The following is a 16127-nucleotide window of genomic DNA, read 5'->3' on the forward strand; positions in this document are numbered from 1 at the left end:
GTGAAAAAATAATGTAAAAGAAGGAAGAAGTTGCATTCACTGTCCAACTTAACTATATTAAAAAAAAAAACGTCTCTCTGGAATGATTTGTACATATACATGTAATTGAGGTTACCTTGCAGTGTGTTTAATTTTTTACTTTTATTACAGCAGGACATGTTGGTGCACAATTATAAAGACTGATATGTTACTGTGGAACAAGAAGTGCCCATTTTGTTAAATTATTCAGGTCATAAAAATCACTATGCAGAAATAATGGGGCAAGACCAGAACTATTACTTTTTCCCATGTTGCAAAGGTTGCTCATACTGATGTTTCTCTGACTTGGCGATTTCAGAACTTGGTTCATGATAAATAATAAATACTGGCCAAATAAAATTCATCCTCAGTTGCTTGCCCTGTTTTAAGCAAAGTACATCAAACTAACTGTTGGCTTACTATTATTTTCAGTTTCAGTAAAGTTTCTAAAATGAAAATAATCCAGACTGAGTTAAATGTCATTTTGTTTATGTATTTATTGGCTAATCAATTAATACATTTAATATATATTGATTTGTGACTTAATGGTTGCTTATGCCCAGCTAACAACTTAATTCGGTAACACGCCCTTTACAGAATGGCCTCACCCCACTCCATGTAGCTGCTCACTATGACAACCAGAAGGTGGCTCTGCTGTTGCTGGAGAAAGGTGCCTCTCCCCATGCTACTGCCAAGGTGAGACTTCACAGCCAAGCACTGGCAACGTTACGCTCTGAGAACCAGGGGAATAATTTTAAAACCACAACAAGAAACAAAGTAATGAAGGAGCTGAGTCAGCTGAAGGCTGGAGCCACAGTTGCGAACTCCTGGCACCCCAGAAGGTGGATATAGAGGCCTCTGCTGGTAGGAGGCTACAATTGTAGCTGACTCCTGCTTGTTCTTGAGCCTCTCAGATAAAGAGTTGGTGGGTGACCAGCAGGGGAAAGGGAGAAAGAATGCTGGGGAGTTGATGCACAAAGAAGCCTCATACTTTTTCTTCTGCCTCCTCTGCTGCCTCCTCTTCTTGCCCTTCACAGCCAGCCACAGTTTGGAGGGAAAGGAGTTCTCCTTTAAAAGATAAAAGCTGGAGGAGAGATGCCTCTCCTTTTGCTTATAATTGTCCCCATCATTAGAATTCTCTTAGAGATATTTTACAACCTCATAGCTAGTTTTGTATCTATAGTTTTCAGGATTTTTGAAGCTATGCACGAATTCTGAATAGCACTTCTGAGACTATGCTCAAGCCTATGAATTGTATCCTCTATGCTCAGGGTTTTTGTCTTTTTGATACTCTGTCTCCTCTCCCTGCTCATTCTTAAAAATAGTGCTGTTGTTTTCAATAGAGACTGTAAGAGTTGTTTTTTAAAGTCACTGTAGAGCGTTTTAGGTGCATATTTGCTTTATAGCGTAGCCACTTATATTCAAACCTTGTTACTGAAATGTAAGGACTGCTGATTATCCAATGTATTGAGAAATATGAGGAACTTCAGTCCATGAGGACACCAGATCAGGATGTCCTTGTGTGATTGAGTTCCTGAGTAAACTTTATGGATCACTCACTTGTCTATTGTCCTAAAAGAGACCCTATTCTGATCTTACTGAAGCTGCCCTGTTGCCTGTTCCAGTTAGTGACCAGATGCAAAAAGACTGATTTTCCTTTTACAGATATCAGTCAAGAGTAACTCCATTAAAGTCAGTGAAATTACACCAGTGTAAAATCAACATGCAAGAAAAATCTGGCCAAAGAGTACACAGCCAATTAGAGTGGCATCTCCATCTGATAGCTAGGCTCAGTGTGTGTCCAATATATTGTTACAGACTCAGAGTAGACCCCATACAGTCTAAATGCTTTGGCTCTACCAGGTAAACCCATGGTGACATTCCTTGTGACTGAGTAGAAGGAGCTGTGCTAAGCTTCTCTCAGTCATTCTTTGAATATATTGCATATATGACTGTCTGAGTCCAACTCAATTTTAATGAAAAAGAAGCATAATTTAGAGCTTACTTTAGTACTGCATAGCAAGAAACCTGTATTTGAAACTGTGCGTGTAAAGAGGTTTGCCTGTGTGGCAGGATTAGGGCTTGTATCATTCTCTGATATGTTACAGGAGACTGAAAAAGGAAAAGGGGGGAGGGATATCTCAGTGGTTTGAATATTGGCCTGCTAAACCCAGGGTTGTGAGTTCAATCCTTGAGGGGGCCATTTAGGGATCTGAGGCAAAAATTGGGGATTGGTCCTGCTTTGAGCAGGGGGTTGGACTAGATGACCTCCTGAGGTCCCTTCCAACCCTGATATTCTATGATTCTATGAAAACACCCACACACGTTTTTATTGATTTAAAATTTTCTGGCTCCTACACTCTGCTCAAACTTTCCTTCAAGAAGTGGCCTTTCTTTTCATTGATGTACAGGAGGCGCTGCTTTTGCTGGTGTGGAAGCAGAAGCATTGCTGCCGTAAGAAATTTTACCAACCCTCCCCCCAAACACAAATACTACAAACTTAACAAGGATTCTGTTTGCCCTACCCCTAATTATGTCTTTGGAAATGAAATACAGGGAGTTAAGTGGAACACCATCACCTTCTTTCCAAATAAGACAGTATGTCAGTGCACTGAGACTGTGCATTATGGTTATTTGCTCATGAAAGAACTCCTCCCTCTGACTGTATTTGCAGCCAGTTGCATAACTGACACAGCTATCAAAGTCACAAGTGCAAACATACATCCACCTTTATACTTTTACATCCAAAGAGCAGAGTGCAGTGCAGAACATGCACCCATCAAGCACCAAAAAGTTATAGCTCATCAGTCAGAAGCAGGGTATTTACTCATTTAGCGGGGGGAAATTGCGTGAACTGGAGCCCGTGACAGGAAAATTCTAATGTGTGAGGGCTAAGGCATAGTTAAATTCCAGCTTGGGTGGAGGAGAAGGTGGATAAGACAAAGCAGTTGCAGAGCAGGTCCTAGTAAGCTCCAAAATATAATTAACTCTAATCTGTGAGAGTAGAAAATAATACTGTTTCCAGGCACCTTATTTTACAGGGTACTGGATTTTCCTCGTTTTTGTGTAACTTCCCTCTCTTTTCTCTCTCCACCCACACTCTAGGACTAGATCCTCAGCTTGTGTAAATCTGAATAGTTCAGTGTCAATTTGTATTAGCTGGGGATCTGGATCTAAGTTCTATTGACATCTGCTGACTACAGTATTCTTGTAAGCATCCATATGGGTCAGCCGCTACATGCATGCACTTCCAAATCATTGCATTTCTGTCTCTATATTCCTTGGGACATCTTATTCTTGTAGAATATGTTCTTCTATATATTACAATACTCAAGATTTCCAAAATTTAGAGTTTGTTGCAGTCTCTCAGTCTTCATTTATTAATCAACTACCACTTTGGTATGTGGAGGACAAGATGCACTTTTTTTGCATGATTACAATTTCACACATTAAAAAGAAAAATTGGATTTAGAGAACTAAAACCAAACTCATTGTAGGATATGCCTTTGAGTTAAACATTAGAACTGATGGAAAATGGAATTTCCCTCATGAGAAAATTTTGATTTTTTTGGAATGACTTTTCATCCAAAATTTCAAACTTTTTCACAGGAGGAAAATATCTGAAAAATTCCATTTTGGAATAACCAAAACAGTTAACTTTCCAGCTGCCTCCAAGGGGTGCCCAACTTCTCAGGCAGCCAACTCCCTTGGGGAATCAGGCACTATAGGGAGACAGCTGCCCAGGGAGCCTCTTCATGTTGTTCAGCTCCCCAGGGAGCTGGCTTCCCCAGGAGGCAGCTACCCAGGAAGCTGGGCAGCCAGGGAAACCCAGGCTCTCAGGAAACCTGGCAGAAAAGCACTTTGTCCTGCTTTCCTGGTTTCTGTCGAAAGTTTCTATGGAGTTGACAGATCCAGCTGAATCTTTAGATTCTGTCAGTTCAGCATTTTCTGACAGAAAAATGTTCTGAATGAACATTTTTGACAAGCTCTACTAAACATAGATTTTAACATATTGCTTTATAATGTGCAGTTTGCAATTGGAAAAATTAAAATGGCACTCATTCCCACCAGATAGCATTGAGGCAAGGAGCCCAGAGGTTTAGAAAAAGGACTAGATATGTATGTGGATATTGAAAACAGCCACAATACACCAGATAGCATGAGGGTTTATATCCTCTTTATGCTAGTTTAGGGCATAAAGTAACTACTAAATGGCAGGACTTAGAAAGAGATTTCCAAATGCATAGGCTATTCCATAATTGTCCACCTTCCTTTGAAGTATCTAGCATTGTCCGCTGTTGGAGGCAGAATACCAATCTAAGTGGACAATTGATCTCATCTGATATAAGAATTCCTATGTAAAATAATTCTTAAGATAAAGAAATGTTGCAATAGTTAGTTTTTAATGGTTTTTCTTTTCAACATTCCTTCATATTTCTCTTTGCCACCATAATCTGAAAAGTGGACATTTTCTATTCCTCCATAATTATTTCCATTGGAAACTGACTGTAGGATTGTTAAGAATGGGAAAAATAATGACACAGGGTCTAGAGACAGATTGTTCCAAATATTTCTATGAAATAAAATGGAGCACTATTTGCTGTGTGATGGATTTGTAAACATCAGAAAAGGCTATTAACATGTGGAGCCTGGTTTTAGAATGGATATACCCCTCTGCACATTGCTGCCAAGAAGAATCAGATGCAGATAGCTACCACGCTGCTGAGCTACGGAGCCGAGACCAACATTCTGACCAAACAGGGAGTGACCCCGCTGCACCTGGCCTCTCAAGAAGGTCATGCTGACATGGTTACCTTGCTCCTGGACAAAGGATCCAATATCCATATGGCAACTAAGGTAATAGTTTATCCCCAGTGGTGAAGGGCATCACGGGGAGGACATCCAATGACTTGCAAGGTGCAATACAAGAAGAGAGCCAGCTGCTCAGAAATAGAGTCCAAACTATACATCTCTATACACATGCAAAAGCTCAAGATATGAGAAGTGTTAGGAAGCAAAGGCAGGTGGGTGAACAGCAGTAGTGAAGGTAGCTGGGGATGGCAGAGAGAGTGCCCCTGATCAGAGGCTGTCTTAAAAGCATATCATTAACAGCTGTGTTGGGTAATCTAAGGAGGATCTTCAGTGGTGTGCCATGTTCAGTGGAAAACGATGTGTGCAAGCTCTGACTGAAAGGTGGGCTTGGAGAAGCAGGCAAGCCAGGGGAAGTTGCTGCAGAACCAGCTGTGGAGAAAGGGTTGTAGTGTTTCCACAGTCCTGCAGTCTTGTAATCTGTGAGCTGTTTCCAACATAATACGAAAGTTGTACATCCTGTCTAAAGGATTAAGAAATAATAGAAGGGAGGTTGCACAAAGCTCTAGGTTCTGTGGGTCATTGGGTTGATCCAGCCCTGTGTGACACATGTCAGAGAACAATAGCTTGAGGGATGAACTAGTGGAGTGCTTATGGCACTTATCCCAATATATTGTGCCATCCAGCTTCCTTGCTGGGATGGAAGAAACTAGTAATGTTTGGCAGAGAATAATGCAGCTTTACTAGTTGCGAAAATAATAAAATAATCCTAATGAAAACCATTCTGATCCATCAGGTTTTCTCTTGGAAGTGTGCCAAATCTTTCCTAGAAGTACCTTGATTCCCTCCCAAAAACATTACATAAGACTTTCTGTGATGCAGTTTTATCCAGCCAAAAGATGCTGAACAAAATTTACTCTCACAGGCCCTGGTTCTGCAGCCTTTGCTCAGGAGTAAAAGCTGCATGATGAGGCTCTTGATGTATGAGAATAGTGTAATGTGCCATTCTAAAAAATGGGAAACAAACTGCTTTTCCATTCTCATGCTCAATGTATATATTTATATAATTTATTTATATAAGCTGTTACCTATTTCCTGTCCATGCGCTATCCATGTATGCTTTTTTAAAGGTTTGCTTAAATTCTCTTTTTGGGCCTCAATTCTCGTCTACAGTTTCCTTTATTTTGACTCCCACCCATAATTGTTAAGGCCCATTCCTCCCAGTTGAGGAAGGCTACATATGGTTTCCAGGAGTTGCAGAAGGGGTCATCCTACTTCATTAGCTGGCACTTCAATTTCTCCAGTGACATTACTGTGTAAAGTCCAGGTGTGGTAATCACTAGCTGAAAGCACCAATCTATAGTTACGATTACAGTTTGCTGTGATGAGCTATTTGCTAGTTTTACATGGATAGAGACCAATTCCCATCTTTGCTTAAAAATCTCTATTTTTGAAATTACAGACAGGATCTTGCTATATTTAAAAAATGATAAACTTGCAAGTCCCATTTCTTTGTTTTTGGTAACATTATAGTTCTCTTTCCATTTCATTTGTAGAGTGGATTGACATCCTTGCACCTTGCAGCTCAGGAAGATAAAGTGAACGTAGCTGATATACTGACAAAGCATGGTGCAAACCAAGATGCTCAGACAAAGGTAAACCACATAATGCTACTGCTTTCCATGTGAACAAGGATGTTATTGTTATAATGGAACATCCCATTGACTGCATAGGTTTACTTTTTTGTGTTATTTTATTGTAGCTCGGCTACACTCCTTTAATTGTAGCTTGTCACTATGGAAACATCAAGATGGTGAATTTCCTCCTGAAACAGGGAGCCAATGTCAACGCTAAAACAAAGGTAAAGAATTTTTCATCACTTCTGGTTTTTTTCTTCAGTGACCAAATGACACTAATTCATACTCCATATGGACAGCTATAGGATTGTTTTCCAAGTAGATCTTTTTACAAATTACGCATGCACGCTAGGTGTCAATATCTGCTGATTTGTGGCTGTGGTGGAATGAGTTCCCTCTGTTCTGCTTCAGGATGCCTTACTCACTAAACTGAAGTCTGGTATATTAACTCTGTGTGTGAGAAGGGAGATCTGTTCTCTTGAGTTTATCCTTTATTTTATTTGTACTGGTAACACATCTGAGCCTGATTTTGATCACATTAGTGTAATTCCATTGACTTCAGCAAAGTTACTTCTGAATTATACCAGAATAAAGCCCTCCAAGGTGTGCTATGTGGAGACAACTCTGCCTCTCTCAACCAGTGGTTTCTGAATCTGCGGAATATATGCTTACACTGAGGGATCTGTGACCACAAAGCCTTGTTGCATCACAGATGCCTTCACATCACCTGCACCAGGAGAAGGCCAGCCCACAAGGGCCCAGCACTCCCTGGCTCCAATTCAAACTGGCTTCTTGTTGGTGGCCTGTAGTCATAGCACTACTGTTTCAGACTCACACAGACTCACACAGTTTCCCTGGTGTTTTGGTCTCAGTGCAAACAGCTAAGCTCCATTGATGGCTCCAACAACACCTCTGGTGTCCTTGACAACTGATCAGAATCACACAAATTTGTAATTCGCTGATCATTCCTGCTGACTCCTCTGTCTCCAGCTGCTTACTTATTTGGTCAATCCACTCCTCAAAGTGGGACAGCATCATGAAAATGAGTCCAACTAAATAGCGTGAACTCCAATGCAGAAAAAAACACAGAGGCAGGGGTAGTGTCAGGACATTTCCAGAGAAGACCTAGCCCAGACTCAGTAGGTTAAAACCATAGATAAGATTGTTCAAAGAGCTGGTAGGTATAACACAAGAAAAAAGTTGAAACCCATAATAAAAGCAGACAGCTAGAAACTGTGTGCTACCAAGATGGAATTGAAAGGAATGTCCTAATTGCCCCTTATCTGTTAGGTGTCACTCTGATACTAAATGTGTGTTGAACTCATTGGGTCAGGTTCTGACTTCAGTTTCCCTTGTTATTCTAGTTATCTGAAATAATTCCATTTAAAGTTAGTTTAGAGTAACACCAGAGTACCTGAAATCAGTATCTGGCTCATTGGCTTTTTGAAAACATCATAAATCTTGGCAGCCTAACAGATAACCAGCATTGTGGATTCACTCAGTTTAAAGAGCAAGTCCCTCCTGGACAGATTTATAGCTGACAGAACATGTTAGAAGCTGAACAACATGCAATATCCTGAACCTTCAGGATATTGTTTGCCATGTCCAGCAGAAAGGTGCTGTGTCTGGACTCAATCCCAAGGGACAGCACTGATATTAAAGTAATGGAAATAATGTGATTGTCAGTATAAAACACCACAACCCTATAATAAACCCCTGCTCTGTATCCTACCAGATAGATGAATGCGTAGCCTAAATGTCACAAGGGCAACTAGCATACCAAGCTCATTCTCACCCATCTGTCCATATGAAAGATACGTCATAGTCATAGTTTAAGGCACACACAATTCCAAGAGATCAGTAAGAGTCCCTTAGGCTCTCTTATACATACATAAATGGTACAGTGAACTCAAATTGCTATTTTCCCCCAGTTTATTCTCTGCCTGCTTTCAAAGTCAAGTGCAGATAATTTTGTAAATTAATTGCCTGACTAGATCCATACAATTCCCCCTCAGATCAGCTTGCTGAAGTGCAGTCTGGCTCTGCTTTTGTATTGTAGCATATCATGAATGGATCATTGGAGTAGATAAATATACAGAATTAAAATATATTTATTGGTACGCAGAACATGCAGACATTTTTCACTGTATCTGTGACACAGTTGGGACCTTTTGTAGACCAACAGAAGATGAACTGCACTGACATTCATAATCAGTGAGACTCGAAGTTAACAGCTGTTTCATTTAAAATGGACTCAATCAGTGCTGTTAGAATTTACATGGCTTTAGAAATTAGCCCAAGTGTTTTAAAGACAGACTCTTCAGGTACCCATTAAAAACAGAGGGCTGGGAGTCAGAAGACCTGGCTCTGTCCCCCTCCCACAATTGCTCTGTGACCTTGGGCATGAGCATTATGTTTTCTATGCTTCATTGTTTCCATCTGTGAAATGGGGACGGTAATGTTTGCCCACCTTTATAAAGACTATTAATATTGTCCTATGAAAAATGCTCCGCAAGTCAAAATATTATCATGATTTATTATTTCATTAATCCCTAGAGGGCTTAGAGAAGGTTGCTAAGAATTATTGTATGTGGGTGAAATGCTGGCATAAATGTGGTTTTAAATAAATTAAATGTCTTGATTAGAGGAAGTAAATTGAAATGTATTTTCTAATCACTGTATTTTTCTCTCCTTAAAAATACGGTAATTACCACTAATAACAGAATGGCTACACCCCTCTGCACCAAGCTGCTCAACAGGGTCACACTCATATCATCAATGTTCTACTCCAGCATGGGGCCAAGCCCAATGCCATCACTGCTGTAAGTCTGGAAACTGTCTGTAGTACTACTGCAATCTGCCACCTGCATGCAGCTTGTTCCCCGGATGGCTCCTTTCTTTCCTGAGTCTGATTGACTCATTTGATTCCTCTCCTCTCTAGCCTTTTGCCGTGGTGAATGTGCTTCTCATACAGCTGGTCATCAGATGTGTGTGTGTGACTTCCTGCCTCCTTTCTAGCCCCTTAAGGTAGCTCTGTTTAGTTGCAAAGCTCTTTCCAGATGGAGAGTTCGTTTGAATAGTGAGTTGAGCATGGGATTTGGAAACAGTAATTCCTGAATTATAATTCCGGGTTGGCCACTGACTGGTTGTGTCACAGGCACTCTGCATCTCAGTTTCTCCATGTGTAAAACAAGGGTGGCAATAAACATGGAAGTCTTATTATTCTCCCGGTGCCTGCCCAAGATGAGGATCTGGACGAAGGCAAACGGACTGCAACCCTATTGTGTATAAAATGAAAGGGAGGCTTACTGCCCAGGATGAAGCACTTAGTCCAGACCCAATTTACACTATCCTTCTACCCATTTGTTTGCCACCTCCTGGATTGAGTTCACTGCCACTCCTGGATTCTTAGGTAGCAGTTATAGCCTGTAGCTTCTAACCTCTACAGACAGCCAGGAGTCTGCAACTGTTTTTCTTTAATGCCATTGTTGTAATAGCCATCTATACCACTGACAACTCCAGTGAGCTCTGTGTACCCAGAGGTTCCAGCTGGTTAAAAAAAAAAAAGAAAAAAACAGGCCTCAGCGTAGCTCCTGAGTGGGTCAGACTTGCCATGAGTGCATAATACAACTGCTTAAATCTGCACTGGCTTCTCACTCAGTCCCTGGAACAATACTCTGGGATTGAGTTATCCAAGAATCCATGTCTTAGTTTATATCCTACATCATCAGCTGGGAGTCTTTTATGGTCAGTTCCTGGGGCTAAACACCCCATCAGGGCTTACTTAGTTTGAGGGTATGTTCATTTGATTTCAATCACCTTGTAGAGCCGTCACAGCCTGGGTCCATCATACCTCAAAGCACAGTCACTCCAGAGGTAGCCTGGGCTCTTACTCTGGCGTTACCATCCACACAAAAACATCTCATCCAGGTTGAGTGGTGCATTCAAGTGGGACTATCTGGCACAGTTTGGGGAGGTTGGGAGTTTGCTCTGGGTTAGAGCCCCAGTTCAGCTTTCATTTGGGACTTGCCTGAGTTGCAGTGTTAGCTAGAGGTATATGTAATTCAAGAGTTACCCGAGCCTGATTCCTGTCTACACACAAAAATCTCTCACTTGGAGTAAGTGATGCTTTAAACTTGAGCTAGCTGGACCATCAGGGGATGTAGGTTGAAGCTCAAGTGCATCTGATGGTTGAGTAAATAATGCAGTAAAGGTATTCTGTGCTGCTAATCCAAACACTGTGCAGCTCAGAGTGTCATTTTGCAGTATGGCTGCTCTCAGTCAAGAGAGCCTAACTCAAGAGGAGTTAACACTCAAGTGAAGCCAAGGCTTTGGGCTGGAAAGTCACCCACTTTGCAGTCGCTAAAACACTCGAGTGCTTATAGTCCGTCCATGTCTTCCCACAATTTTCACCAAGTCCCCAGAAGGACAGACAAGTACTCCCATTATTACTGCTGTACGAAGAACCATGGGATATGTCCTCAGAAGTCCTAGTGATACACACAGGTGCATACAGCAGCAATAAGAACACAGTAACTTGGATAATGCTTTGCAGTGTGGCAGCTCATACCTGGGGCTGATCACCCAGGTTAACTCTGCAGTGAAGACATACCCTCAGACATTCTTACCTGATGTAGCTTGTGTCTGATTTTTTTTTCTGCTTCTCCTGACAAAAAGCACTGATTTTTGGCTACGCGTTGTGGATGGATTTATGCTGTGCTGCTGAGCACTTTTGAAATAAATAAACACAGACCAGATTTTGATACTCCTATTGAGTAGCTTCATTAACTTCAGTGGCACAGCTCCTGATGTAAGATATGGTTCAGTGTGAGTGAGAATATAACAATCTAGCCCTATATAAATAAATAATACCTATCCACATCACAAGGGTGTTCTGGGGTTTAACTAGCTAATTAATTCTTTATTTGAAGATTAAAAGGTCTATCTAAATATTAATTATTTTTAAGGCTTAGATAGGCATTGAAATTAAAAGAATTCTCCCCAGGTCCTAAACTTGAAGCTTGTTTTGTTTTGTTTCCTGTTGCATCATGAGGTTTTGCATAAGTTATATATTCCCAGAGAGAGCATTGTACCTGCTGCAGATGTGAACTGTGTCTGTCAGATGTTAGACCCTAAAACTTTTTAATGGTTTTTGAATAACCTCCCAAATAATAGAGCTTTTGGAAAAAATGCAGTCAAGGCACATAATGTGTAGTGAAATTTGACAACTTTAGGGTTAAAGCATGCAACACATTTTTTATGAGGAATTGCAGGCAGATGTAAGTGTGTTGTGTTACCATGGTAATCAGGGCTATAGTCTTAAAGAAGTTACAAAGACAGATTCAGATGTAATGGTAAAACTCAGTGATTTTCCTAAGCTGTGCCTTGTTTTGGATGGAAATGCTGGCTCATGCAGTGCTGAGAGTGATCTCACTGATTCAAATCACAGTCCTCCCTCTCATTTCTCTCTCTCTCTCTCCAGAATGGTAACACTGCCTTAGCGATTGCAAGGCGTTTGGGATACATCTCAGTGGTCGATACTCTGAAGGTGGTAACAGAGGAGGTCACCACCACCACAACTGTGAGTACTAGATGAGTTTTAATGCTTCCATTCTCTATTCATAATGTTGTCTATGCTGTACTGCTTCAGACTCCCTCTGCCTCTCTCTTCCTCTTTTTAGTTTAAGTTTTTAAGGCCCTCCTTTGCTTGGTTGTTGCAAATGTATTGATGTGCATACAGTACACAGAATTAATATAAATAGCTCTATAAATCTGAGTTTACACTGATGAAATAACGGGTATTCAAACCAGAATATACTTTTTAGAGAAGGGCCTGAGCGGCAAATCTAAACTTTCCTGAAGTTTGGGAGTCTTTGTATAGGTTCTGGCCCATTTCTCTATTTTTCTTTTCCATTATCCTAGTTCCTTCTTTTCTGTCTCTCCTTATACTTATACGCTTTCCTCTGTGACACCTGCTGATGCAGAACCACCACAGCAGACTTCTTAGCAATCAGGCTATGGCAGTCCATGAATGGGTGCCAGACTTAGTGGTGCTCACTAGCAGCTCTGAAGCACATAAATCCTCAGGTTGCTCAAATCACTTCCAGAACAAATAGATCCAGTTTTATTGTAGTGTAAAAAAATCCCAGCTCACTTCCTCAGCCCTCAAACTGACTGGAATCAGGATTTTGATTCTCGGGGCTCATGAGTTGAGCGAAGTTGATGCCTGTGGAATAGTTTCATTTTTCAAAACTCTGTTTACTCTTTTTTTAAAAAAATAATTTAATTTTCGGGAGGACAGTGGTAACCAGCCACTTAGTTACCTGGTCAGAATAGATGCAAACTATTGTTTTTAACCAGAAAGACAGCTATATTCTGATGCCAAGACACAAGGGGGAGGGGTGGTCTCTCTCACTGGTCACATATTGCTACAGCCTGCCACTGTTTTAGTAAGTCAGAAAAGAGGCCTTCAAAAAGCTGTGTATCACTGAACGCAGTAATGGTACCATTTTTTGCACGAATTTGCTTTACTGTCTTTTACCGTGAAAACTTATAAGGACAATGTTTATTTTTTAAAGCATAAAACATTATGAAAATAGAAAGGCTATAAGCATTAGGCACCCCATACAGGGCCCATAATGATAAATCCAAAAATTAGTGAAAAGATGCTACCATATGTTATAAGCCAAGAACATGCACCACGATGGGGATTGGGCGGGTGGGGGGGAGGGCAATGAACGAGAGAGAGGAAAATAATTTTGCTTTTACATCGCATGCTGACAGCAAGTCCCTGTTGAAATAAACAGAGTAAGATGGAACAAAATTGGCTTGACATGATGTTATAAATAGAGTGAGCTATGGTTTATTAATGAACTATGAGAAACAGGCTTAGTTTTCTTCTCCAAATTTGAGTCAATTTCCAGAAGAATCTTAATAAATATGGAGTATTTGCTTTTGCTGATATTTATTTATTTACTCTTGTAACACACATATAAGTACATATTTGTATGGTGTGTGAGTTTATTCTCCCTCTCTCTGGGTAACATTTGTCAAAAGAAATTAAGTCCATTTTCAAAACTGACTTATGTAGCCTGTGTAACCCCCCCTCCCACTCTGTTTTCCTCATCTTCCTTTTCTCATTTCCCTTTCATGTCTTTTACATCCACTTGTTGAATCTTCCATTGTATTTATATAACACCCAGCAACACCCTGCTATCAGTGGCTGTCCAGGTACCACAACAAAGTAAATATTAAATAATATGAATTGCAGTATTAAAAAGGAAATTTATAAACACTTTTGAAATACATAACTTTGATTTAGTTATTTTGGATAAAAGATTTTTAAAAAACCGTATAATATATATGTGAACAGTGGACTTTTCCTCCAGACATGGCAGATGATTGAGGCATTTATCTTTGGGCTGAATCAAACATTTGTTGAACCTAAAGGTTTCTGTACAAGAAATCCTGTTTCTTTTAGTGTATCTGCATACGCAATATGCAAATTCAAACAAGAGAGAAACAGTGTTTAAAAAGTCTTGTGGGCAAATTCATCCCTGGTGAACTACGCCTGACATAGATAGAGTTTGCCAGAGATGAATTTGACTCGGCCCTCAAATGCCGCTTTGGTGTATGCAGGTAATGTGGTCTCTGCATCGTCTTAAAGAGATTATTTGGTTGGTTAAAGAGCTTTTGGAACTATTGCCAAAAAGGAAGGATAAATTGTGGTTGCCCCCTGCAATTGGGTTTTCCAGGTGGTGACGTTGATATTGCTAGTACAATATAACATTCAACACTGAAAAAGATACATTGCCATTACAGTCACAATAGGTATTTCATTCTTCAAGGCCCTGACTAAGATCAGTGATACAACTGAGTGCTGCATGGAGAATGTTAGACAATCCAATGCTCTATTAATATGCAAGTCACTGATATTCCCAAAGAAGAGGAATCTCCAATCCTGGTTTATATATGGAACAATTGCTTCCAAAGGCCCTTGGCCTACTGTAAATGTGCAGAGTCTTATTTCCCTCTCGTTTACATCAGAATAACACTACTGACGTGAGTGGGGCTCCCAGAATATAAAGCAATGATACCGAGAAGAGAGTCAAGTCCCCTGTGTAGAGAAGGATTGACATATATAATGGAAAGCAGGTAGCATGGAAGCACGGTTGGTTCTTATGCTACAGAACACTTGTGATTTCTTTTTAAAAAAATGTTTGTCCTGCCTTCTGATTTACACTTTGCAGGTCCCAAAGTGACAAATTTAAATTGTTAAGCTGCTTCAGAGCAACGGTTAATTTGTGTACACATTTCAATGTGGTTGGTAGAAACAAATATTTTGTGATACATAAATTAGCTTTAGGTAGTGTGTGATTTACCAGAGCAATACCATATCAGTGCAACTACCGCAGAGACCATATATGCCTCAGCATTTTAAACTCCACGTTTTACTGGGGCCATTAAACTGTCCACAGATCCTCATCCTTTTTAAAACTGGGTGGTAATTAATGGTTCTTCACTCCATTGTTAAATATAGTGGCAACTCCAGGTAGAAGAGTTAGAGTCAGGGGAGCTATAATTGATACGTTGTAGGATGTCAGAATTAACTAATATGTTTGTGCCAAGGAGACCCAGAAACACAAAGGGGGCATTGCTGTGCAATACTGATACTCCATCTACACATCAAAGGCAGGATTTGGCTCAATATTTGAGATATTGTGCAATGCTCAAACTTAGGGGTTTACATTTAAAATAACCAATTGCGACATGCAGTGTATAAAAAAATAAACCTGATTTTCAGATGTTTAACTCTACAGTGAAGTTTGGATGCACATGTACCGGTAAGTACAGTCTGTGTATGGACAAATGATCATTTACATACAGTATCTAGAACATTTGATCTGTATTCCTGTTGAATATGCAAAGCAGGCGCACAAATATATACATGTATGTCTGTGGTGAAGCTTCTGAAAATCTGGTCTTACAGCCAAATTTTCAAATGCAGATGTCTAATGTTAAGTGCATACACAAGTGGCCAGATTTTCACAGGTACTAAGCACCCAGTGAGTTTTAGAGGGAGTGGAATGTGTTCAACAACTCTAAAATATCAGGTCACTGAGGATGCTAAATATGGATTTGGGTGCCTAGCTTTAGGTTCTTTGAGCTTATATGTCTCACTAAGCATTAGGGTTGCTAACTTTCTAATGGCACAAAACCAAACACCCTGCCCTGAGGCCCCCCCCCACTCATTCACTCCAGCCCCCCTCCCACTGTCGCTTGCTCTCCCCCACCCTCAAGCGTTTTCACTGGGCTGGGACAGGGGGTTGGGGTGTGGGAGGGGGTGAGGGCTGTAGCTGGGTTCCAGGGTGGGGCCAGAAATGTGCAGTTCAGGCTGCAGGAGGGGGTTCCAGGCTGGGGGAGGGGGTTGGGGTGTGGGTTCTGGGAGAGAGTTAGGGTGTGGGAGTGGGTTCTGACATGGGGCAGGAGGCTCAGGTTGCAGGCTCTGGCTGGGCAGCACTTACCTCAGGCGGCTCACGGTCGGCGGTACAGCGTGGCTAAGGCAGGCTCCTTGCCTGCCCTGGCTCAGCACTGCTCCTGGAAGCAGCTTCCATGTCTAGCCCCTAGGTGGAGACGCGGCCAGGTGACTCTGCATGGTGAGCG

At 41.0% G+C, this 16127-nt stretch overlaps 1 protein-coding gene across 1 annotated transcript in view; it reads left to right on the forward strand.

Annotated features, from left to right (window-relative positions):
* Window positions 1-16127, forward strand: part of ANK2 (ankyrin 2) — a 252289-nt gene that overhangs the window by 132563 nt on the left and 103599 nt on the right. Inside the window, exons 17-22 of the mRNA XM_077814767.1 lie at window positions 616-714; window positions 4678-4875; window positions 6384-6482; window positions 6590-6688; window positions 9188-9286; window positions 11947-12045. Coding sequence (XP_077670893.1) covers window positions 616-714; window positions 4678-4875; window positions 6384-6482; window positions 6590-6688; window positions 9188-9286; window positions 11947-12045 — 693 coding nt within the window. The remainder of the gene's footprint in view (window positions 1-615; window positions 715-4677; window positions 4876-6383; window positions 6483-6589; window positions 6689-9187; window positions 9287-11946; window positions 12046-16127) is intronic.

The sequence above is a fragment of the Eretmochelys imbricata genome, chromosome 4 (genome assembly GCF_965152235.1).
Source record: "Eretmochelys imbricata isolate rEreImb1 chromosome 4, rEreImb1.hap1, whole genome shotgun sequence".
Classification (NCBI taxonomy): domain Eukaryota; kingdom Metazoa; phylum Chordata; order Testudines; family Cheloniidae; genus Eretmochelys; species Eretmochelys imbricata.